Source organism: Uloborus diversus, chromosome 8, assembly GCF_026930045.1.
Source record: "Uloborus diversus isolate 005 chromosome 8, Udiv.v.3.1, whole genome shotgun sequence".
Lineage (NCBI taxonomy): Eukaryota > Metazoa > Arthropoda > Arachnida > Araneae > Uloboridae > Uloborus > Uloborus diversus.
The window spans coordinates 60,846,133-60,873,257 of record NC_072738.1 but is presented as its reverse complement, the minus strand read 5'-3'; the positions used below and the strand labels follow the sequence as shown (position 1 = coordinate 60,873,257).

The window sequence follows — 27,125 nt, the reverse complement described above, 5'->3', positions numbered from 1 at the left end:
ACAAGACAAGCTATAATCTATTCTATTAATTTTATCAGTAATTACAATGCTTATCAAATATCAGAACATAAAAAAAAAAAAAAAAAAAAAAAAAACACTTAAAAAGCAAGCAATAAACATTTTACTTGCATTTGAAAAAGAAAATATCTGGTATGGTGCATCTATTTTTAGTATGCAATTTCATTAATATAACTCTTAAAGCTTTTAATATTGATTTACTGCTATAATAGAAATTCTTACAGAAAAACTGGCAAACATTTTTCATATTCTAACATCAACATCATATACAGTTAAAAATATTTTGTGGCAGTTAAGGTTGCTAGACTTGAACTTTCATTTATTTATTTATTTATTGCTCGAGCAAGAAACATTTAAACCAACAGGCAAAATATTATTTTTCAAATAAATAGATAAAAATATTTATTTTTATCTATGCATTTCAATTCATGCACAGTTGCATGCTGTTTAAAAATTGGAGAATTCTATGCATCAAAAATATTCTTTGAGGCAAGCCATTTTGCTAAGAAAAATGGCTAAAACAGAATTTATTCTTTAAAAATATCAAGATGGAAGGAATTAACACGTGAGAATAGTATCAAAATTGCTCTTTAAAACTGCTCTTGAAGATGTATAAAGATAACAGTTGAAAGGTGTATAAATATTTATAAAAATAAGCTATTTTCATTTCGTAAAAAGCATCATGTACATTACACATAAAGCAATGATAAATAACATAGCAGGGAAAATAGAGCTCTAGACTACTATTTACAAAATTTGATAGTAAAAGTTCTTTCATAAATCAAGTTGAAGCACACTGTAATACATGTTGTGCTATGACTGGATACAGATAAACTAAATGTAACTCATACAAGAAAACTATCCAAGTGAAAAATATATACAAATAATTTAAATTATAACTATTGTTAAGATGTCGGCGGATTTAAGTCAACATTCATTCTAATAGCACTAGATGAAAACACATGAACAGTGGGATAAAATCCACCAACAGGGATATAGGAATAAACTTTTCCAACAACTCTCATGTTATGCGTGAAGTAGACCTATAAAGAGAAATACATTATATTATAAGTAAAAAATATGCATTTATACTGTATCCCAGTGTAATTAATATGTGACAACATAAAAATCAACAGGATTCTGCTTTTTTTTTTTAACTGGATATGAAAATTTTCGATACTAAATTTTCGATTTTAGATACTATGTTTTATCTATTTTCAAAAAAAATCAAGAGTTTTTACAACAAAATAATTTCTGGAAGTAAATTTATCAGCCAAGTAAATGTCTCAAAGGGCTTTTAGGCAAGGCAAAAGCAAAAAACTTTTTATTCCCCAGTCCAATCATGTATTATTTATCCATGGGCTATGACCAATAAAAGATAATGTAAAGTAAGGAAGAAGAACTATTCAGAAGTGCAATAATTTGATAAAAAACTTCTAGATTCTTAAAAATACTTTTAGTTTGAGTTGAGTGTCTTACATGTTGAATTGACTATTGCTATCAGTCATCTTAAATGTTCCAAAATGTTTTTACCCATTTTCCTTTCGTAGAAATTTTACTCACTACCCTCATGATACAAATACCAAAAATTAACTGCAAAAAGTTACAATTTTAGGACACTTTAAAAAATTGATATTGGATTTATCACACCACAGTGTTATATGGAAACAGAAATGTTCAGACCAGAAAAATTGTCTGAAACAAAAACTATCTTCTCCCCCAGTCCATTTTGCACCTCCTCCCCCCCCCCTTTTTACCATTTTTTCGTAACCTGCTTTTTTTAATATTTAGTACTTACGCTTAAATATTCAAACTTTTAACTAAAGCTGTGTTATAGCATGAAAATGAAAATCATTACTTGCAAATATATAAAGCAAAATTTTAATTGTAAAAATACAAAATGACAAACACACACAAAAAAAAATCTGGTTACATCTCCATTTATCCCTGGAGGACATTAATCATGGCTAGGTCGATGACCATTATATTAATACTATAAATACATTACATAAGATTAACCTTATTTCTTTGCCATGTGCAAACTTTTCAGTTTAAAATGATGCAGATTTTGCTTAATGGTTTAGATTATTTAATTAGGAGTTTTCACACACTCTTAACAACTCTTTAACTCATTCAATGCTTAATTTTTTTATGCAACATTAAGTAAAAAATTATAATCAGCGATTGCAGACATAAACTGCAATAAGACGGAATTTTTCAGAATTCTATTCAAATAACTCAACATGATTTCATTTTTGCCAACTTAAATAAAATCTATACAAAAGCAATTTTGCTTAAAAGTTCAATTTGAATCAAAATAGTAAAAATTCAATATTTTCTAGTTTTGATAATCTACACCAGGGATATATAATGAAGTACAATTTTAAGTGTTTCCAGTATCAGTAGACATCCTGTTACACACTAACACAATAATAGCAAAGTAAGAAATAACAACGTCAAAAAGCACAAATTGCAGATTACTGCAGGCACGTGTTTCGGAGTTACAAGGAATTACAAGGAACGCCTTTTTCAATGCAAAAGAAATGAGTTTATGGATGGAAAGACATTCGACCTTTTGCCAGGTGTCTTTCCATCCTTATGTTCTTTTTTTTTTTTTTTTTTTTTTTTTTTTTGCATTGAAAAGGCGTTCTTTGTACAGGGTTCATACTCAATTTAGATAAAAAATTTCCATGACTTTTCCAAGACTTTTTCATGACTTCATAAAAATTCTCATGACAATGTTACACGAAGAAGGTAGTGCTTTATAATGTCAAACATGCCAATTTTCGGATATGGGCTTTAAAAAAAAACTTTATATGAATGACACTACCTTATGGGAGCACTTACTTGTGACTGAAAAAATATCAGTGCATGCTGTAGAAAGTAATAAATTATTCGTATTCGTCATTATCATATGAATTCAAGTCAAGTAAAAATATAATGAACGCAATACACTGATGTTTAAATGTCTACTAAATATTTAATAAATAGGGCAGAATAGTAATGAATTGAACAAAAATTGAATGAGTCATTACTAAGTTTTCAATAATAAATTCTTTTCATAAAAACATTGCCTTTTGGAGTCAATAGTGCATCCAATCACCCATGTTACTTGACTGTACATTCGTAAAAAAGTAATGCCACGTTGTTTGTTAATTCATTTTTCTAAACCAGATGTATTTCAGCTGGCCACAAGGATCAGTTTTGAGAGCTGTATGTTGGGCACCTCTGTTTTAGAGTATTAGAATTCCCCTATTACTATGTTCTATTGCCTGACTAAAGCCTTCATTTTCTACAGCCTTCAAAATATTGAGATTAACTCTGATAAATTTAACAATGAATTTTTTACAAGTAGTTGAAACGAACTCGGATGTAATTGAATTACACTTTTTGAGGGCGCGTGGCAAAATCAAGAACGTGCATGTCCACCACTACAGAAAATAAAATATAAGAAATGCTGAAAATAATGGTGAATTTTCAGTTAATGATGCCCCAGCAGTAAAATCACATTACAGAAAATGGCGAGCGGCAGTTACAGAAGCGGATGAAATTGGATTCCAAAACTCGAAATTGTTTTTGAGATCCTTCAATTTATATGCCAATATTAATAAATCGCTCAATATTTCCAGCGCTCTTTTAGTTATTGTAATTTTCTTATTGCCCAAAACATTTTTCCATGACTTTAAATAAATTTCCATGACTTTTAATGAAAATATTTGCTTTCCATGACTTTTCCAGGTCTGAAATTTGTAAAAAAAAATTCCATGACTTTCCAGGATTTCCATGACCCGTACGAACCCTGTTTGTAACACCAAAACACCTGTCTGCATTAATCTGCAATTGTGCTTTTTGACATTATTACTTACTTTACTTTTCAGCACAAAGGTATTTATTTATCTACACTAATAGCAGTCCATAACCGATACAAGGCTTCAGAATGATCTTATTGATAGTATGTCTTTCAAAAGTTAATCATACGAACACTATGCCTCTCTGGGTAATAAATGTGTAGATACTTACCTCTACCTGAGTTCGACTCTCAACAAAATTTTCATTGTAAGAATCGCATTCATCACCGGTTGCCTTTTCAGTACCAAAGGTCACTTCTTCTGTGCCATTAAAATTTGCAGCACCATCATTCCCTTCCACATTTAGGTTCAAGACATTGCAAACGAAATCCATAGATTTTTTATTAGTTTTTAATATCGAGGTAAGAACCACATCTGTCATCCCATCACTATTGTCATCAGTAGATAAATCTACATAACGCTTGTAATGCGAAGGATAAATGATACCACAGCCAATGACGTCACCTTAAAGAGAGAAAAAAAGCCTCTATATAGATAAAACAAAGAATATATGCGAAATGTATGTTTGCTATACAAACCCACAGTTTAAGCCAGATTGTGACCAAATTTGGCAGGAAGGTACTTGGACACTCAAGAAGGAACGGAAGGGAGTTTTCAAATAATAAAAAAGTACTAAACCATCCAAATTTCAATTTTAGGACTTGAAAAAAAAATGGCATTATGTAGATCTTTTTACCCAAAAAAAACTATCTGATTGGTTCGATTTTAGTCTCATTCAAAAGCCCCCAAAAACTACACCTTTCGAATTTCCTCAGGATTTCAAAACCACCAAGGCTGTAAAATCACCAGGAGAAAAGTTATAAGTCTTTTTAAGTACAGGAAAATCAATTTTAAATTGGGAATGCATCGTCTGCCACAAGCTCAGTTTTAATTAGCATGAATAAAATCATTAAGGAGAAAAAAAAATTTGTTGCCATTTTTTTTACAAGTGTGAGCAAATTAAATTATTGCTTTTACTTTGATGCTTTTCCCGTAAACAGGGGATTCAAAATGTATCTTTTTGGGTTTTTTCCCACGATCTGTCCGGAAATTTTGCAGTTATTTTTTTTTGTTCAAGCCTGATTGTTCAAAATGAGTCACTTGACATAACTTTTATTTTCAAGCTACAAAGCTGACCGACATAGCTAGTTGTAATTAAAATAAAATCACTAAGAATTTCACTACTATAGAGTATACTTAAATTATTTCCATTTCACAACTAGCGGAGTTTCAGGAGGAACGGGACAGCACTGCATTTATACTGAAATTAAAAGTGAATAATTATTTCTAGCTGGTCCAGTAGATATAGCAAAAAGAGTTCACATCTGCTTAGTGATGTAAAATACCCGGGTATTTATTCTTAGGGGTAAATACCCAGGGTATATACCCGGGTAAATACCCAAAATGGGTAAATACCCGGGTATTTATTCCAAAAATTTATATTCAACTAAAATACTTTTCTGTATGTATTCCATTATGTATATATACAACCAATCATATACAAAACAATAAATTTTTGCCCAAAAATTGTATTTTGATTACATATTTAAAGAATTATTGTGTGAAACAGCTTAGCAATCTAATATGATATTCACATTAAATGTGTTGGATATGCCTAATCAACGTTGATAGCCAAATTTCAGATATAAAAAGCCATTCTACAAAAAAGAAAAAAAGCTTAATTGGTTACAAAAAAAAAAAAAAGCAAACATCAATTTTTTAAGGTCCTAGTCTTTTATAACCCAGTAATATATCCCTGCGTGACATCAAAATGTAACGAAATGTCGCTCAATTTATATTACTATTTATTTACTATATCTTATGCAGAAATTTCCTCCAAACTAAGTTCAATTGTTCAGGTGTAGTCTATATCACACACACACACACATATATATATATATATATATATATATATATATATATATATATATATATATATACACATACACATAATATACATAAACATTTAAAATTCATTTAAAATTTTTAATCTTTTATTTTGGGGTTTATGTTTAAAAAAGAAAATAGTCACCTTTTAATACTACCTAAAAAAAAATTGCAAAATGCGCAATTACTAGGGGATTTACCCTGCCAACGGATAAATACCCAAAAAAATATTTACCTTCCCACCCCTACAGGGGAACAAATGCAAATGAGCAAAGCAACAGAAAAGAAAATTTTGCTTTTTTTTTTTGCTTATTAATGTGAAAACTGTTTCTATATTTTCCATGTTATCACTTAAATATCAATAAAAAAAATAACACCATAGTGTCTTAATAACTTCTCAGTTTATTCTTCCAAACATCCCTCATGCTTCCTTTTTTTTTCATTTTGGATATGACTAACCTAGATTGCAATTTTGAAATCCTGAAGTTCATAATGAATTGCTTATACTTCTCCAATTATGGCATTGAAAAGAAAGATTCTTTTGGTTCACGATATGTTTCTTTCATGATTTCATCAAGTCTTTCAATAAAAAATATTATAAACTGTAATACATATGTATATATCAGTTTTACCAATTATTTCATATTTAGATTTAAAAAAAATTCTCATTCACTTTTTTGCATTTTTTATAAAATACCCAGTTTTTGGGTATTTACCCAGCCCTTGGGTAAATACCCGGGTAAATACCCAAAAAATATTTACCTACCCACTGGGTATTTACCCGATCCACATCACTACATCTGCTACATCTACAGGACAGGATAAGCTAGCATCGATTTTTAATTTTATTTCAGCATAAATGCAGTGCTGCCCCATTTCTCCTGACTCTCCACTACTATTTTACATTATTCAAAATCTAAAGTTCAGATTTCTATATGACAAACATCCACAATTTTTCCATCCAAAAAAATCTGTATTTTTTTATTAGAAGTATTTTTTGTTGAATTATAAAAATGTTTGGTCGTTAGGCAAAAAGGAAAAATACATGCCAGATTTTTACATGCTCCATGCATGTTGGGTGAATATATTGAGTCTTACCAGATTTCTACAGAAGTTTCCAGATATTTCTAATACAAGTCTGGTCTTGAAAAATATATTATGGATTCATTAAATTTACTTATCAGCTAACTACACTCCGTTAGCAATAACTGCAAAGCTGCGATATACGTGGCAGATTTTTGACCAAGTCTGCAGAATATTTTTCCGATTTTAAAGAGAAAAAAAATTTAATTTCATCCAATTATGATTTGTACTATTTTCCGAAATATAATTCACAGATAGCATGCAGTTGTACAGCTGAACCCTGATTTAACAAATTTAAAGGGTCCGAAACTTTTATACTTTAAATCAGGGTTCTTTGTAATATCAGCAGGGGTAGAAGTGACCGATTTGTCACATATAGGACATTTTCCACAAAAAATATAGGACAAATATAGGACACATATAAATAATTTTGCTATGAAAAACGAAATAATACATATCATATATTATTTAGTTGTTCTTATCAATAATTTTGTTTAAAAAAAACCTCAAACAAAATTATAACTTACATCTGAAATGACTATCTTGTAGTTGAAAGCATAAATTTTTGAAAAAACAGTGTACTCTATATACTTAATTACTAAACAAAATTTGGACAAAGATAATTTTTATTTTTTCTTCCTCACTCATGACCCAAGTACTAATTCCACTGTTCTTTGATTTTAGATCCAAACTGAGCACCTTACCACTTGTATTGAGAACAAACAGAGCTTGAGAAGGATCCTTCTACCTTTTTCAGAGTTTTACTTTATGCTTGAATGTTTTAGAATGCTGCCTCAATTGTGAAAATCCACTATTACACTGGGGCACTGAACAGTTGCAAAAACGGCAAAAAGAGATAAAATCATCTTTTCCTTTAGTGCACCATGCACCAAAATTTGTACAATTAATGTCCTCCTGGTTCAACTACTCCACATGTCATTTTGTTAAGCGATGCGATTTCGCCATTATAATTCCACTTAATACAACAAACTACGTATTAACGTCATAAGGAACTAACATTCCACGATCCCAAAATTCCACAAAAAGGAAAGATTGCAAAAAGAATATTAGAATATTGCACTGAGCACAAAAATATACCAACGAAAATGAAAACTATAATGGAAAACGAAAGAAACGGCTGTTGCCCCCCCCCCCCTCCCCCGCCAAACGCAAAATTCTAAAACCAACTTTAGACTTAGTTCTCGAAACTCCACCTACTATAGAGGGACGTCACATTGCTGTAGCAAATGAGGGAAGATGCTTATTGTAGGATTTAGCCAGTTGCGTTTTTTAATTTAAAATTCGATGGGGCACGTACTTTCAGCAAAAAATCAGAAAGTTTATTTGCTGTTCTTTTTAAGAGAGATATATAGGGTAAAAAACGGGAATATAGGAAATATAGGACATTTTTGAAAAATATAGGAAATTATAGGACGATTTTGATGCTTTTTTCGAAAATATACTAAATATAGGATATATAGGACTACTTCGACCAATGATATCAGGGTGTTAAAAATGTTTTCAAAAAAATTCTCTTGCCTTACCTAAAACCCCAAATAAGCAACTGTGCAAAAATATCCATGATTAGAAAGTGTACTTTTTATTCAGCATTCCAGGACCTATTACACGCTAGTTAATTTGAAATTCTCAACTAGTGAGTAATAGATGCTTAACAATTTCCTTGATACTTGAAATAGTTCTCTTTTTACTTTATGGAAAGAGAAAAATACTGTGTCTTTTGCAGTATGTTGTATGAGACATGTTTTAAGTTTCCAAGTCATGTAAGGCAATTGAAAAAGTAAGTTTTAATGGGTGTTTTACCTCTGCTTCTGCACCAGAATCACTATTCGTTGGTTGTCCCCTCGCCCGTCAAAAATCGATAATCCCAAGAAGTCTTTTTTCTGCTTTGGACAATATGGATGTAACATTTGGAAAACAATCCAATATTTCCTAACTCAAATGAACAAAAGAAAAAAACTGTGACCCCCATTTCCTCCAATCAACTCTATTTTGAATTCTGAAACTTAATTCAAATTATATTTTTCGCAATTACAAGTTAAGACAAGACCCTACTCATTAAATTATTTTTTCTAGAATCGGCTCCCCCCCCTCCCCCCCAGAATATCCCTTCTCCTGGTTGGTTACGTGTGTAAAGTTGAGTGTGTGTGTGTAGGCTTAAGTGTGTGCACGTAGGTACGCGTGTGTGAGTGAATATGTATGAGCATGTGTGTGTAGAGGACAAGGATGCCACTGCTGGCGCCGTGCCGGTGGGCGGTGGTGCTGCAGAGGCCCCCAATAATCAAATGATTCAGATGAGAGGAAGAACTAGCAAAATTCATCATGAGCATCTAAATGTCACAACTTAAATTTCATAACAAATGAATAAGAAGTTTTTTCACAAATTTAAACTCCAATGTACCTTGAAACTGCACTTGTAGCTTAAAGAATCATTCAAACCAAATTATTAGCACAGCATTAGCCATCACTGCCATGGGGTTGCTCATGACAAAACATTAAAAAGATGTTGCTTGCAGCCACCAGCTAGTTTGGCTTTTCCTCCAATAGTTAATATAGTTCTGCCGTGAAAAGGTAGTAACAACAAATTTTTCAGTTTTAATTTTTGGGCTTTTTGACATCTATTGTACTTTAGCTCTACTGTAAAAGCTTGCTAATTTGGTTTCTGCTGAAAATAAAACACTAAAAAAGTGCTAAATTCCAACATTTTCTTATTGTTGGTAAGGAATCCAAAACACATTTCTTCAAATACTTCAAAAACTCATTTCTGCTGTTACTGTGCTTCACCTCCCCATGATACAGCTTATTTCAGTCATTTAAATAAATTTAAATTATTAAAGTAAACACCAGAATAGATACATCAGATACAATAGATACATCAGACATACATTATACTCCAGGATCCCCATATCACTATACGTAGTTGGGTGCCCCCCCCCCCCCAAAGACAGTTCTGTTTTGTGGCCCAGACCAGGAGCCAAGCAACCGCTGATCCAGCACCCCCAAAGTTATTGATATGGATTGGGAATTTGGGGGACTTTGTGACCACGAACATGTTTAATGCGTCTCGTTCAAAAAAGTAGTCACATACACAATTTAATAAAGAAATTTAGCATTTTATACATTTTGAAAGTTCATTAAAATGTAAAATTCTCAGAAATAGCTAATAAAAATCAACTGAATAAAAAGAACTTAGAGATCAGTTATTTGAACACCAGAAAATCTTTGTAATTTTTCAATATCATGTTTCTCCAGTAAAGAAATTGAGATACTAAGAAAAAAAAACTTATAGGACCTTTTAAGCTAATTAATAACACAACAAAATATACTTTATACAGAATAAAAACCAAATAGTGAAAGAAAAGAATGCATAATCACCTTGAGAAAATGTCATCCCATCCAGATGAACCATTCCCTTAATATGAACAGAACCTGTATCTAAAAGAAAAGAATTCTTAATAAGGAGAATTACAAAAACAAATGTGACGACCAGCAACAGACTCTGAACCCAGCTAAGCTGGTTTTTAGTCAGTTTATAAGTTCCCAATGAAGATCAGTGGCCCTCTTAAAGCTACCCACCCCCTTGCTCATAACCGCCTCTTCTGGTAAGCTGTTCCAAGTGCCCACAACCCTACTAAAGAAGTAATTTTTTTTTAATTTCAAGGTTAAACTGAGATTGGAATAGCTAAAAACAATGTCCCCTTATATTGCTTTCCATGCAAAAATTTAACCCATTAACATCTTTCATTTTGATAAATTTAAACAACTGAATCATGTCTCCTCCAATTTTCTTTGGCTGCAGATATTTGGCTTCGCTATACATAATAAGCCTATTCTAAATCTGAGATTCCACTCATTAGTCGAGTAACCTAGTCAATCGAAACAAGTCCATTGAAGTAGCAGGTAATAAACAAAGGTATGCGAATGAACATTCAGTTCTGGACAAAGTAAAGGGGGCTAAGCCCTCCTGAAAGCTTATTAGCCCCTTCAAAAAAAGATACAAATAAAGTTTAATGTAAGTAGACTTTAAGTCATGGGCAGAGTTAAGGCTGCTAAGCCTCCATGAAAGCTTATTAGCCCCTCAAAGGAAAATACAAATAATGTTCTTCAATCTTCTTTTGCATGTGTATCTCTAAAATAGTTATTTTTATCCTTCAAAAATTATACACTGAAAACAGTCGATTTTTTTTTTGCTCAGCACTGAACCATCTGAAAGGCTTTTTCTGTTATCTCACCCCCTCTTAATTTTTATTTGTTGCACCTTTATTTTTGTAAACAGAGCAGCATCTGTTGCAAAGACAAGCTGGGCACGAGAAACAACTTTCAACTTCTGAGAGTGGCAAATTCGCTTACAGCATGCCAGCCCAGATCCAAAAGTGGAGCCATGAGCCTTCCTTGAAAAGAACAAAGAGACTAAAATTGTGTTTACAGACCTTAAATTTCGGAAAAAGTTTGGGGAGTGCACCTGTTTTACAAGCTCCTCCTTTACGCCACAAAAGATAACTAAAAATTATCTTTTTAAGACTTCAATTTTAAAACATTAACTCAGAATTGCAGCTTACCACACTCTTCTTCCCTAAATTGGCCAAAGTCTAAAATGGTGTTTTAAAAGAAGAGAAATTTCCAGATTGGAATCTTCCCCTGCCTTATTCAACATCGCCAAAGATAGCTTTGAAACATGTGTTTGGAAAAAAGAGCATTTTGTGTATACCATCATTTCCCTAACGTTATAAAAATTTAAAAAAAAAAAAATAGTTTTCTTTCTGTTGCTTCAATGTGAAAAAATTTCTGGAGAGAGCCACTGAACCCTTTTGTTCCCAATAACGTCATCAAACATAAAGTAAAAGTACATTTTCAGGCCTTCAATTTCGAAAGGTTTCTGAAGGAGAGTACTTACATCATTCCCAAAGTTTCTCAACATATACCCTAAAATTTCATTTTTTAAATTCACTTTCAAAACATTAATTGGAGCAGCCTTCAACCTGATGCTTCTTCTAACATTATGAAAGATAATCTGACGTGCATTTTTAGGACTTCAATGACAAAAAATTTCCTTAAGCCATCACCCTTTCCCTAAAATTAGCATAAAAGATAACACAAAATTACATTTTTTTTTAAATTTAAATTTGGAAAAAATTCTGGATTAGATTCTTTCTTACCTAATCTTCCAAAGATAGCCAAAAATTGCATTTTTAAAACTTCAATTTCTAAAAATTCTAGGAGTGAGGCACAAACCCTCTCTATTCCCTTAGCATCTTAACATTACTTAATACAGCTTAAAATTGACATAAATGTTGCTACAATTTTGAAGTAACCCATAATCTTATTCTTCTAACATTCCAAATAATTGCAATTTCTAATATCAACTTTGAAATTATTTCTGGGGGATTCTTTTCTACAGAAATTTTAATAACAAAAGATGAAACATTTTTTAAATTCATTAATATATGATTATCTGAATATTACAATTTTATTACTGAGATTGAACATGAGTCATAAAATATTTTTCAGATTGCTAGAAGCCAGAATTATTTGTTAACATTTGGAACTATTCATTTAAAATTTGAAAATAAGTATTCATTAATTTAGCAACAAATGTGTCAAAAAGAAAAGAAAAAATCTCTCACTATGCCATTACAACATATTTCCCATTGTTCTACATAATCGCTATAGTTTTTAAGGACAGAAATCACATGATAAAATTACAAGTGACAAGAAAATCATGATTTAACACAAGTTTATGATGTCAACAAAGTTACCAGGTTGAGGATTTATAACTTCTTTACCCCTTTAATAAAATAAAAGAGGATGAAATAGGATAACGGCAATTTCAAACTTTAAAGAGCGTTTTATTGTTAATTTTAAAAAATTATTCACTAACTATGAAAATAATGATGAATACCCACCAAGCCAAAAATACAGACTTTTATTGATTAGATTATAATGATTAGCTTTCAGCTCTGTTGTAAATGTGTATTAGAATGAATAACATAAATGAAAAAGTGTTCATAATTACCAGAAAAATATCCCACAGATCCTGCATTCTTTCCAGGTGCTACTTTGCTAGGATAGTCCTACAGAAAAGAAAAATAGTTAATAGAAAGATATTCATGAAACAGACATATGCCACAATTTATAATAAAGAAAAAGAAAAATATATTTGAGGGAAATAATTTATGGGGAATCAATATGGTAAAAGGGGAAGGTATTTAAATAATGAAAACAAAAAATAACAAAAGGCAAAAATTCTTATAAAAATATTTTTAAAAAGATCCTGAATAGCAACCGATTGCAAGGGAACAACAATTTCGAAAAGTAAAAGAAAGTAAAACATAAAAACGCAAATTTTTCAGAAAATCTACATACACATATTTTGGTATTTCAAGGTACCCCTTTTCCAATAGGAAAAAAAAGCTTTTGGATGTAAAACATTTTGATACAATCAATAAGATTGAACAGTAGACAGTTTATATGGAAAAAACAGCAAATTTAAAACAAACATGACGAAATAAACCTTAGGAGGTGAAATTTATTATATGATTCCCTTCAAGGAAAAAAAGTTAAACAACAAATTTCCCAAGAAATTTTGTGATAATGAAGTTTACTATCCAACTGAAACAGCTGAATAATAAATAAGCAATAAATTTCATGTTAGAAAACGATTGTAGCAAATCATTGCTACATTTTGCAAAAAGGCAAAATAAACATACTACAAGGGTTGCTACTTATTTGTTGCTACCACATTTCTTGCCTGATAATGGAAAAACTAACACTTATGATTTAAATTGGTTTCTTTGTTTGAAAAATATTCTTCATGAATTTCAATACACTTTTGCATGTATATGAACCAATTTTCAAAGCACTTTTCCACTTTGATCAAGGTAATGCCAAAACATGCATTTAGAAGGCATGAACCGCTTCCTTAGATGTCAAAATCATTGCCCATGTAGTTTTCAATGTTTAGGAACAAAAAAAAAGGCACAGGGTGCCAAATCATGACAGACGAACCATCAATTCTACGTTTTTTAAAAGTCAAAAATTCTTTTGTTTTGGTTGACGAGCAGGGTGCGCACATTAGTGTTATGAAAAATGTGATGCACTTCTTATATTTCGCTTTATTTCAATTTCTCCGATGATTTCTGACAAACAAATAATTGTGTATCAGTCAGAGTTTACCATCTTGCACTATTCTTTCACCATTGTCACCATTTGACTGGTAATGTCAAAGAAACAGGCAATAAAGCAGAAAGTTGCGGCTCTTAAACCACGGCTTAGGTAAAATTACATGCAATATACCGACAGTTAGGTTATCACATCCAAAGAATGCAGTCTGCATTCGTCTGCATTTTGTCAGTCTGCTGATCAGTTTAGAAGAGTTAGTAACCGATCTGGAAGCAGATGTCATCTCATTGAAGCTGAGAGTGTAAACAAACTTGCAGATAAAAGTAAATTTCTATCACCAGCAAGGATCCATTGAATGGTGCAAATTTACGAGTTGAACCACAGTTGATCTTCAGCCTTTCATGTGCCACCATTAAGGCAAAGATGTCAACAGCAGACAATTTTGCCATATCCAGTTTTTCACCAGATAGTAGCACCTGAGTTCTTACAATGTAAAATTACACTAGAACTTCAAAATAGCAGATTGTGCATGTGAACCAAATAGGCACTCAAGGGATTTTAGCATGGTACATTATCATCGCATGCATACTGCTGATTTTCTGTCACACAAAAGTTCACTGCCTGGCCATTTGGACTGTGGGTTCAGAATCCATGACCCACCAAAGGTGAGCAAGACCAAGACCAAACCACTATGCAACCCACATTTCAAAATTATAGATGCTAAAAGCACATAGCAATGTAAATTCATTGTTTTTTTTTTTTTTTTCTTAATTTGATAACTGACTGATCAGAAAAATAGTGCTAGAAATACTTCTAAATTTTATTATGCAATGTAGAGAGTGATGTAATCGGAAAATTAAGTTTCTTAGTCTAAACATTAATGATGCTAGGGCATTCAGGGACATGCACAGATATTTTGGGGCCTGTCACAAATGACTCTTACGACACCCCTCCATATTGTTTACCCCAGCGTCCCTACATATATTCGAAACCTCATTGTAAAAATCTCAGGCCCCCGTCAGGCTTGAGCCAACAGGTGTCCCTTCTCCTGCTCTGTGCACATTGTAAACAGTGATACATTTAAACCAGAAAAAAAATATCACAACCGCAGTATAACCTCGGTTTAAATATTGTCAAGGGACTGGAAAAAGCTATTGTTAAATCGTCGGAGGATAATATGAGGTGTGGTCACAAAGTAGAGCGAATAACTTTTTTATTAAAAAACGTAATAAGGTTACATAGTATTTGATTTAATCTCATTCAAAGAACTGTGCTCGGCGAGCAATGCACATATTCAAACGTTACTCCATGACTGGAAATATTTCTGGAAGGAGTCTTTTGGAAAGGCTTTCAGTTGCTCGATCATGGCACTCTCAATGCAACAATTATGTCAAAATGTTTTCCTTTAAGTATAGTTTAAATTTTTGGGAAGAGTCGGAAGTTGTATGGTGCTAAGTCCGACGAGTATGGCAGATGTGGACAGACCAGAACACTTTTTCCAGCCAAAACTCGCGAAACATGATTTTCCTTTGGTTCATCAATCAAAAAAAGTAGGAACAAATTTTTTTCTTACTTGTCTCTTTTGCAACTCATCAGTTAAAATGCTTTAAATGGAACCATATGAGATGCTTTGGTCTTCAGATAGCTCCCAAATAGTCATTCCTGTATTTGAACGAATCATTGTTTCCACTTTTTGCACATTTTCTTCTGTTTTTGAGGTTAAGAGACATCCCACACCTGCTCCTCCTAATTTTTGTTTTTAAATCGGTCATACCACTTTTACAGTGCTCTTAGTTACCACATTATTGCCATGCACCAATTTTAAAATTTCATGATCTTCTTTGGAATTCTTTTGCAACTTGAAACAAAACCGAATATTAATGCGTATTTTGAAATCCATATTGCATGACAGACACTATAAACTCAACCTCACTCTAGTGGCTCTAGCAGCTGACTGACAAGTTTGAACGTGTTAAAACTTGTCCCTGCCTCTCTCATCTGATAACGCTACAGAACAAATTACAGCATATAGATGTAACGTCGGCAGTTGTTGCTATAAACATTCATTCACTGTACTTTTTGATCACACCTCCTAGATATTTAATACAGTCAAACCTGGATCAGTGAAATGTATTATTAAATTGAGGAAACTGTTAGATCAGATAATGTTAAATCAAAGCTATACTGTACTTTATAATCAATAAATACATGTCTAACAATCTTTAATAATGTAATACAAGCCACATGGACTGAAACATGATCTCAGAAGGGAAAGATTTTAAAATTATTTGAAAGAAACAAATTACCTTTCTGCTAAGGCCAATTGTAATACTGCTTTTATCATCACATTCCAAAATTTCAACAGAAAAATAGGAGTACAAATAATTGAGTGGCTTTTTTGCTTGTGCGAACCGAAGTTTCTTCACACTAGATCTTGCAGGATATGTTGAACTTAGTAGCTCCTAAGAAGAAAAAGAATACATGTAAACAAATTTAAGAATTCTTTGCCATTTAAAGGGATCAAAATGACCAATGCACAAAATATAGGACATTTCGTGAAAAAATGAAAAAAGACAAAAAAATAAAAGTCTAGCATACATCATTTAATTTTGCATACACAAAACAAACAACAAAAAAAATTACATTTTTGTGTTACTATGAGAACTTGAATTATTATACATACCTTATTGATTCTTTCATTTTTCACTATTATATTAATAGAAATAAATAAATAAAAAATTTCATGCCAAAGAAAAAAAAAACTAGTTTAAAACTAAAAATGATTCAGAAGCAAAATCTACAGAAATGTTTATTTCTCTCAAAGCAGCTCTTAACCTATGCTTTGTTAATGGGATTCAAGCTGTTAATTACACAAAAGAGGTAAAGTTCAACTATAATAAATACCCAATCTGTGCAATGTAAAATTATAACTATAAAATTTACACATGTCATGTTTTTCATTTTTACACATGTTTCAGAAACATTTGTAATAATTGAGGCTTTATGAATGAATCAGTTATTTAGCTAAAGAATTAAGTAAAGAAACATTATACTAAAATATCATTTAATGAAAGCAGCATGAATTTAGTACTTACAAGGAGACACCACGACCGTGGGGTCGGAGATTTGCGTCAATTTTTTCTTGTGGGGAAAGAGGACCCCTAGTACTTTACGTGGTTAAAGTAATACAACGCAATACTCAGAAAATTATGAGAAAAGTCGATTTAAAGTCGCCATGGAGTCTCCTAGACACCTTATGAGTTTAAAATGTCAGTCTGTAACATGCTGCCGCTAGCCTAGTTGGTTAAGGCGCGATCTTGTGCACCAAAGATAGCACAATCGAATCCCACTCTGGCCTTTTTCATTTTTCTCTTTTTTTGCTACCACAACAATTACTGGTAACAAAGTAGTGGTAGGGTGAAAAATATGAATTGTTTTAAATTGTTTTGTTGGAAGAAAAATAAAATAATTTTTTAAAAAATGATGTAAATAAATTCTTAAAAATTATGTAGGGAAGAAAAACTTTTAATAATTGCTGTGATAACAAAAAAAAAACATCCGAAAGGCCTATGAACAGATGTCATTTTTAACCGTAAGGGGACCACAGGTCAAAAACCTTTACTAGGCAAATCAAAACGTACAGAATAACAAGCAAGAATGTTTTTCAGTGAATGAAAAAGTTTGCGATCCTTGGCAAAAATAAATTTCAGAAAGTAATATAGCAGTGAAATGCATTACCACTAATTGTTGTGATAGTAAAAAAAAAAAGAAGAGAAAGGAAAAAGGACCTTAGTGGGATTTGATCGTGTCATCTCTGGAGCACCAGATCGTGCCTGAAAACAACTAGGCTAGCGGCGGGCCGAACAAGACTGACATTTTAAACTCATAAGGCGCCTAGGAGACTCCATGGCGACTTTAAATCGATTTTACTCATAATTTTCTGAGTATTGCATCGTATTACTTTAACCACGTAAGGTACTAGTGGTCCTCTTTCACCACAAGAAAAATTGACGCAAATCTTCGACCCCACGGTCGTGCCGTCTCCTTGTTAGAATAAAAAAGGTTCCATAAAAGTGCAGATTTTAAGTTGAGCTCAGCAATATAGCTTTGTTATCAAAAAACTGAGAACTACTGCTTCAGTCTTTCAGCTTATATTCAGCTGATTTTTTTGGAACTTGATTAGGTTTGGGTCCCCCTCCCCCTCCCCCTTTTTTTTCCTTTTTAAGATTTTTTTTTCTTTATCTTTCTCTAAGTTTAGAAACACTGCTTTGAATGAAGGAACTTTTTTTTTCAACAACATTATATGCTTTGAATTTTGCTGAATCTTATCACTCTAAAACCCACAATAATCCAAACTCATGTTTGGCTTGTCATTTGTTACAATTCTCTTTTTCAAAGAAAAGACTCTCCACGAAAGTTTAGCACAGGGAAAAGTCAGAACAATGCTTGAAAAATTTCTTCAAATGAGAATATCCCAGCTTTTCCTTTCCATTTTTGGGTTTAGATAAAATCAAAATTTTCGATACTATCACTCACTGATATATTTACGCCCTTCTTTGGAGCACATGCAAGTCAAATGGTCAGGCTCGGATTTTTAAATTTTGTCCCCCCCCCCCCGCAACAAAATCCCTAGACACCAGCAATGTAAATAAGTCTTAATGCCAGTATTTTCCAATTTCTTGTGCCACTGGGCCCTTTAAGGACGTGGGCCTACCAGCATTACTGGGTCTGCGAGTACGCAGCTAATGGCTTGCAAATGGTCAAAATGACATATTTTCACCAGGCATGGTAACAACATTGGAGTACTGTAAATGCAGTGAAAGATTTTGTAATGTGACACCAAAATTATAGAACTTTTATTTTAAATATAGGATTTATAGGAAATATAGGATAGCTTCTTAGCTTTTCAAAGAAATATGAGTTATAGGAAATACAGGATAACTTTGATCCCTGCTTTTAAATACAACCTTGAAATAGTAGTTGCAAGTTTGCAGCCGGAACATTATTCTTGCAGAGAATCTAAGGCATAAAACAGTATAAGGGAGAGAATGAGTGTGGGAGAAGTTGTGCCCGGTTTTTGGACTTATACTTTTGTATCTTAACTTTCTTAGAAAATACTGAAATCAAATAATATGAGTCAGAAAGCAATAGTTCGCAACAGAAAAAGAATGAGTTTAAAGAATGAGTCAAGAGTTCAACTATGATTATGATGAAAAGCTTATGTTGGAGATAGAATCTGATTGAAGCAAAATGAATGAAAAACTTCCAAAGCTCAATAATTATAAATAATTATTAATTTTATAATAAAAACATATACGTACGTTAGGGGTTATGTGAAGTCCAATCGTTCTTCGCCATGGGTTGCGTTTATTATAATTTACAGGCAAAAAATAAATTACATTTTCTGTTGAAGGCACTTCTGTAACATCAGCACTTTGGCCTATTCCAAGTACATCATTTCCACATTCCTCGGAATCAGATTCAGTTAATTTTTCTTGAGATTCTTCAGAGCTCTTAGAATCTCCATGAATTGGAATAGGAGTAAAATGTAAGTCTTTATTTTTCTTTAACGGATATTTGAGGCCACTAACATCACGAGAAGGTAACTTCAGATCAACGAAACGATGCTGATTTAGATCGTTGTGCACGCCTTGCAGAATCTCAGCAAAGTATTGTGCTTGCCTCAATTCTGATTCATTTTCTGCAAAAAAATTAAAAAAACCCCATTAAATAAGGAGTATAAAAGGTTTACTTTTTTCAAAATACAGTAGAAAAAAAAACGCAAAAGCAAAACTGGACAAAAAAAAAGGAAAAAAAAAATGCAGATACATATTTTAGAGTTTTATCCACATGAAGTTGTCAGATGAAAGAAACACAAGAAATTTCTCAGATGATGTGTTTTGTATAACATATTAGGATTGGGGCAAAAGTCATGACAACTATTTTTTTCTTGAAGTTATCAGGCCGGTTGCAAAATGCGACACATACAGATGATAGGACAAAATGTTAGCTACATGTGTGGACAATGTATAGCACTGAAATATCGTAACATACTAATTTATTATGGCAGTATACAGGGCAATATGGGCTTCATAGTGCAAAAGAATGACAATCACAGTAAACATAAAATTGACATGACAAACCTAAAGACCCTTAAATGTAGTCCTCTGATACTGTCACCACACGCTGCCAACAATTTAGGAGGGATTGAATACTATCAGCCTCAACATTTGTCACACCATGTATGAATCAGGTTACCTGTTGACTCACAGCATTAGCAATGACCTCTTGTGTTGCAAACCGCTTACACATGTTGGTGTGTTTTCAGGGGTATTTTACAATTATTATTCTTGTTTCAGTGCCGGGGGAGTGGTTCTCATAATACTTGGGGGGGTGGGGGACATGCTCTTGGAGGCAATGGGCACATCTGCCTCACATAAGTTAAATTAAATGTGCCAATACTACATATTATTAGAGAATTTCCCTGTTAGTAAATGACAGTACTGAAAAAAAAGGTGTTTCATTAACAGATTTTTATGGTTTGGGGTCAAAATGTCGGCACCGAAATGTCGCGGGCCGAAATGTCGCCGGCCCGAAATGTCGCCAGCCCAAAATGTCTCCTGTCCAAAATGTCGCGGGTCCAAAATGTCGTGGATCCAAAATTCGCTCATTCAGTTGGTAAGAAAAATGCAAATGTACAAAAATGCTGTTTAGCACCAAATTTGCGAATGATAACTGCCTTCAATGAATGTCTCTGTTAAAAATGGGACTGGACTAAATGAGTTTCTTGATAAATTCTAAAAAAAATATTCCGTTTTGATTCGCAATTCTCGGCTGTTTTTCAGCAAACAAATAGAATACAAGCATTACGTTATCTTATTTCTTGTGACTCGCTATCTACCAACTGTAAAACGTTCTGACGTTCGCTAAATTATTTAAAAATTTTTTCAAGAATAGTGTGCGTTTGTATGTGACCGATTTTTTGGGGCCATTCAAAACCTGTAGTAAGAATTCGAACAATACCCGCAAGTACCCATATATGATTTAGGGCTGAGTGTCTTTTTGCATCAATTCGTTCAAGATAGTGGAGTAACGAAACCTTTTCATCGATATGCGTGACTGTCATTGCTCAAAAAATGATGAACGGAATCAAATAAAATGTTAGGAAGCAGCAGGGGGACAGATTTTGGGGCCAATAACACCAGAGGGTGGAGCAATCGAATGTTTTTTTTTCCTTTCTTTTTTATTATTTGTGACTGATATATCTCAGAAAGTAATACAGTAGACCCTCGTTTTAAGCGGGTTTATTTTACGGGGTTGAAGATTTGACACCTTTATTTTAATTTACGCGGATGAGTTTCGGTTTTACGCAGATGCGGCAATGCAAACAGGTAACATTTTTCTCTCTTTCAAAACCCAAGCTCCTAAAGATTGCAGATTACACGTAACAAACTGCATTTTGCCTTGCTAATAACCGAACTTGGGTCATTGGAGACATTTTATGCGATTGGCTCAAGAGCTTTTTCCAGAAGTAAAGTGATTAAATTCACACAGTTCAGAACTCACTGGAAGAAGAGCTTTTAGGAGTGACAAAGGAGGTCAAAACCAACGAGGATACCGACTCTGGTGACACACAACCAAAAACGCTCACATTGAAAATTTTGAACCATTCATAGACAATAGAAATGATCTTTCTGATCTGTTAGTGAAGGAAGATTCTATCAAGGAAATGATGCAAGTGATCATGGATGCGTTAATGCTCCCCAAAATTTTAGAAAAATTCTTAATGACTACCAAAAGACTATCAGCCAGCTCTTCTTTATAAACAGAACACAAAATTAGTTTGTTTTCTTTATGCATATTATGCTAAAAATAGATATAAGTACACATTAAACTTATCATACAGTTAGTCATCACTAGAATGAAGTATTTTTTTTTATCTACGGAATCTAACCCCTATTTTCACACTAATATTAGGTCTCAATTTACGCAGTTTCGATTTACGCAGCAATTGCGTGGAACATAACCCCCGTGTAAAACGAGGGTCTACTGTACAAGGGTTAAGACAAAATTTGGTCTACAGGTATATCTTAAAGGGCGAGTCGCTCATTTATTTTTGGCTTCAGTCATCCCAAAAGGATCGCTCACCGAATAATTTTTATCGCTTTATGTGACTGCTATATCTCAAGAAGTAATGCAAGGATTCATACAAAAATGTAGTATACAAGTGAAATTAAACGAAAACAAGACTTATTTTCGTTCTAAGTTGTGTTTCGTAATCGTTTACATGAGTCAGTATAATTAAATAAACAATGAAAAATAAACTAAATTTAAATATAAAAGGTTGAGCAAGATATCAAAATCTAAATTAGCCGTGTATTCCTCTCATTTTTGTAGCACTTTAACTAGCGGGGGTGTTAAATAAAAACTTAGTTTGCCTTCTTATACAATTTTCATAGTAAAAATTCACTAATTAAAACAGCGATTTTTTCTGAGAGAGAACAACTTATTTGTTTATTATTATTATCAATATTCTTTTCTTTCTGATTCAGCTGACAAGCGCTACTTCGCAAGCATGAAAGTATCCTCTTGGAAAACCTTCAATAAAATAGCTGTTCTGAAATTGTCCCTTGATGTTCTATCAAATATTTAAATTTCATGAATGTTGAGAGTTGAAAATATTTGTCATCGCGTTGAGTCGTTTTTCCAAAATCTGAATGAAAGACACCTGTTTTAGCAGTTACGGATTTCATTGATTTCAAAAGATTTGACGGTGAACATTTCGACATAATTTCAGAATTTTACTCATAAGAGATGGGAGTTCCCACGGCAATAATCTGTCATCTCTGTTAAACATTTGTTTTGCTGTCCCAAAATCTCGGCCACAAAGGACATGCAAATGTCCTCTCAGAGGAAGGTCTCGAGCAGTCTTGTTAAACTTCTCCAGTTTCATTTCCAGAAGAAGTCTCAGAACAGTTTTGATCTTTGACCAACATATATCTCACTAAAAGCGTGTAGTTTTTTTTTTTTTTTTATTTATTTATTTTTTTTACAGTTCTTTGAGTGATGTTAATAAATCTATGAGAAAATAAAATTTCATTAAGATACTTTTCTACTTTACATTTCTACTTTACTTTTTCTACTTTACTTTTTGTTCATTGTCTTTATGAACGATATTCACAAAAATATTTCTGGGAACATGAATTGTTTTGCTGATGATGTCAAAGTTATGGGGACTGTAGAAAATGAAGAACAAGCAAATCAGCTGCAAGAGGATCTAGATCATATTACGGAGTGGGCTGATAAATGGGGTACGGCTGTTAATGTTGGGAAATGTCAAGTGCTACATTTAGGGCATGGAAATAAGTGTACAAGTTATTATTTGCAAGGTTCAGTCATTAGTCAGGCAGACAAAGTTACTGATCTGGGGGTCCTAATAAGTCAGGATTTAAAGTTTAGCCAACAGTGCAGCATTGCTAGCAACAAAGCCAATAAGATGCTTGGGTTTATCAATAGATCTATTTCAAATAAATCTAAAGAAGTTCTTCTGCCCTTATATAGAAGTTTGGTAAGACCCCATTTGGAGTATGCTGTTCAGTTTTGGTCTCCTTATCTTAAGAAAGACATTAATGTACTGGAAAGGGTTCAAAGGCGGGCTACAAGGCTAATAAGTGGACTTTCACACTTAGATTATGATTCCAGGCTTAGAAGGCTAAAAATGTACAGTCTTGAGCAAAGAAGAGACCGAGGGGACATGATTCAGCTGTTTAAATTTATTAAAACGAAAGATGTTACGGGGCTAAAGTTTAGCACTGAAAACAGGACAAGGGGTCATTGTTTTAAGCTATTTAAATCTCAGGCTAACATGGATATTAGGAAAAATTATTATTTTAGCAGGGTAGTGGAACCTTGGAACAGCTTACCGGAAGAGGTGGTAATGAGCAAAGGAGTAGACAGTTTTAAGAGGGCCATTGATCTTCACTGGGGATTGTAAATTGACTAGGACCAGTCTAGCTGGGCCCAGAGCCTGTTGCTGGTCATCACTTTTGTATTTGTATTTGTATTTACTTCCACCCTGGCTCGTGATTTCGAATTTTTCCAGTGGGAGGGGAGAGGGAGGATAACGGGCGTATAACCAATGCAAATTTCATAGGACTGCTATATAAACCACTTCCACTTATATATATATATATATATATATATATATATATATATATATATATATATATATATAGTGATGTAAAATACCCGGGTATTTATTTTTAGGGGTTAATACCCAGGGTACATACCCGGGTAAATACCCAAAATGGGTATTTACCGGGGTATTTATTTCAAAAATTTATATTCAGGTAAAATACTTTTCTGTATGTATTCCATTATGTATATAACCAACGATATACAAAACAATAAATTTTTGCCCAAAATTGTATTTTGATCACATGTTTAAAGAATTATTGTGTTAAACAACTAAGCAATCAAATATGATATTCACATTAAATGTGTTGGATATGCCTAATCAATGTTGATAGCCAAATTTCAGATATAAAAAGCCATTCTACAAAAAGTAAAAAGCTTAACTGGTTACAAAAAAAAATCAATTTTTTTAAGGTCCTCATCTTTTATAACCCAGTAATATGTCCCTGCATGACAACAAAATGTTGCTCAATTTATTATTACTATTTATTTACCTATATCTTTTACAGAAATTTCCTCAACCTAGTTCAAGTGTTCAGGCATATTCTGCATATCATTTTTTCATTAAGCCTTAGATTTCATTAAGCCTTTTATTAAAAAAATTATAACACCAATTTTTTTATATTTTTAATCATTCCTTTTTTGGTTTATGTTTAAAAAAAATCATCACCTTTTAATACCACCTAAATTTTTTTGCAAAATGCGCAATTTCTAGGGGATTTACCCTGCCTTCGGATAAATATCGTAAAAAAAATTATCTTCCCACCCTATATCACTAATTGGTTGCATTAAAAATAGTTTGAATAAATTTTCATCATGAAGTACCAGGATGCAAATGAACAAGGCAACAGAAATCAATATTTTGAATTTTTTTTTTTTTGCTTATTAATGTGAAAACTTTCTATATTTGCCACATTATCACTTAAACAGCAATAAAATAAATAACATCATAGTCTTAATAACTTCTCTGTTTATTCTTCCAAGTTCATCATTGAATTGCTTATACTTCTCGAACTATGACATTGAAAAGAAAGATTCTTTGGTTCACGATATGTTTCTTTCATAATTTCATCAAGTCTTTCAATTAAAAATATTATAAACTGTGTAATACATATGTATGTATCAGTTTTACCAATTATTTCATATTTAGATTTTGAAAAAAAATTTCCCATTCACTTTTTGCATTTTTTTGTAAAATACCCAGTTTTTGTGTATTTACCCAGGCCTTGGGTAAATACTCAAAAAATATTTACCTACCCACTGGGTATTTACCCGATCCACATCACTATATATATATATATATATATATATATATATATATATATATATATATATATACATATAAAATTCAAAGTCGGGGGTCACTCCGCCTGATCCTTTAAATGAATGACCTGTCGCGACTGTAATAATATGCTAGAGTGAAGGAGTTATTTGTTTTTATTTCATTACGCCAAAAAATACAAACCGCTTCTTCTCTTGCCATATTCACATTGCGCCTCACTATTCTTTCATTTGCGTTTAGAACAGTTTAGTTTTACTTCCATACCAATTTTTTGTCTAAATCCTTGCGTTACATCTTGAGATATAGTATTATTATTAATCATATTAAACAAGAAAGAGAATTCCGTTGCAGCAGCCTTTCACATGTTTATGCTTGTAATAGTATACAGAAAAACGTATGTTTTCCTGTATACTATTAACTTTCTGGAATTAGTCTGATGTTTACGAATTAAGACAGGAGAAAACTTTTGGAATTTTTGAAGGAACTTACTTTGAAAGGCAATTAATATTCTTTCGCAACTTCTATGCTGAAAAGCATCGACGTACATTTAAATTTTGCGTACCAATTGAACTAGCGAATTTTGGGCCGGCGACATTTTGGACTGGCGACATTTTGGACCGGCGACATTTTGGGCTCGCGACATTTCGGGCTGGCGACATTCTTGGCCGGCGACATTTTGGGCGTATACCGATTTTTATTTATATAGCTTATTTACAGTCAAAAGTAGCATTTTCAGAAAAAAAGAAAATTATACCCACATGCACCACATCCAAAAGTGTACCTATTTTTGATTATTTTAGAATATCTGCAGAAAATTAATAAACATGCTGCTGCATTCCTTAAATAGTGTCTTTTTTCTTTTCTTATTTGCATTTCAGCAGGGCATTTGGCGACAAGTGGTACTTGAGACAAAAAGTGGGAACGCCAGAATCAAATCCTTTGAAATGAAGCATATGGTCACGTTAGTTTATACTCAAATATTACTTCTTCTTAATGTCTTTGTATACTTTTCTATGTGTTTTTAACCAATTGATACAAAAAATATTTCAGCATTTATCAATCAAAGTTGGTCTTGGGTCTGGTTAAGATTCATTTAATAACTATTTAACATAACATGATAGTTAAGTGAAATCTGTGACTATTTATGATAAACATTCACTACTTTGATAGTTTAATTAAAATGCCAACATACCGATAGTTGACAAGACCCACTTTACAGAGAGTAGAAACAGATGGTTGTTGAAATTTTTAGTCAACAACATAATTACAATCGTCTTGAGAAATTTTATTAATTAACATTAAAAAACTATAGTAAGTAGGAATTCGCTTGAGAATGACAAAGAAATAAGAACTCCTAAAATACTACACGTGAAACCTTAAATTTACAACTGAAGTTCAAACAATTCAAATACATACGACATATTTTTGTCAATGATTGATAGTCATTTAGTGTTATATTATTTTTTAGTGTGGTGTCAAATATGTATTTTGTGAACTCATCGGAATAGGAACAGTTTGTAATTACTTACCAATACGATTCATATATTCAGCCATTTGAGAAAATTTGTTGGCGTTCGGCACATCAAACGAACATGACGCAATAACTGAACTAATTTCTTTAAAGACCCTCAGAAATAAAATATCATTTCACCTCGAAAAGACTTGCCATTCATTGC

General features: G+C 32.5%; 1 protein-coding gene across 1 annotated transcript; it reads right to left on the bottom strand.

The window, feature by feature from the left end:
* Nucleotides 1–663: 663 nt before the first annotated feature.
* On the bottom strand, nt 664–27,125 carry LOC129228191 (SPRY domain-containing protein 3-like). Its single transcript, XM_054862855.1, has 7 exons — nt 26,979–27,125; nt 19,295–19,674; nt 16,280–16,435; nt 12,868–12,925; nt 10,230–10,289; nt 4,039–4,331; nt 664–1,061 (listed from the first exon to the last, which is right to left on the bottom strand). The coding sequence occupies exons 1-7, from the start codon at nt 27,001–27,003 to the stop codon at nt 924–926; spliced, it is 1,110 nt and encodes a 369-aa protein (XP_054718830.1). The 5' UTR covers nt 27,004–27,125; the 3' UTR covers nt 664–923.

Coding starts and splice junctions, on each gene's coding strand:
- LOC129228191 (XM_054862855.1), bottom strand. CDS start 27,003: ATGGCTGAATATATGAATCGTATTG. Junction 19,675..26,978: donor TGAATATATGAATCGTATTG/GTAAGTAATTAC, acceptor ATTTTTTTGCAG/AAAATGAATCAGAATTGAGG. Junction 10,290..12,867: donor ATCTGTGGGATATTTTTCTG/GTAATTATGAAC, acceptor CTTTTCTTTTAG/ATACAGGTTCTGTTCATATT.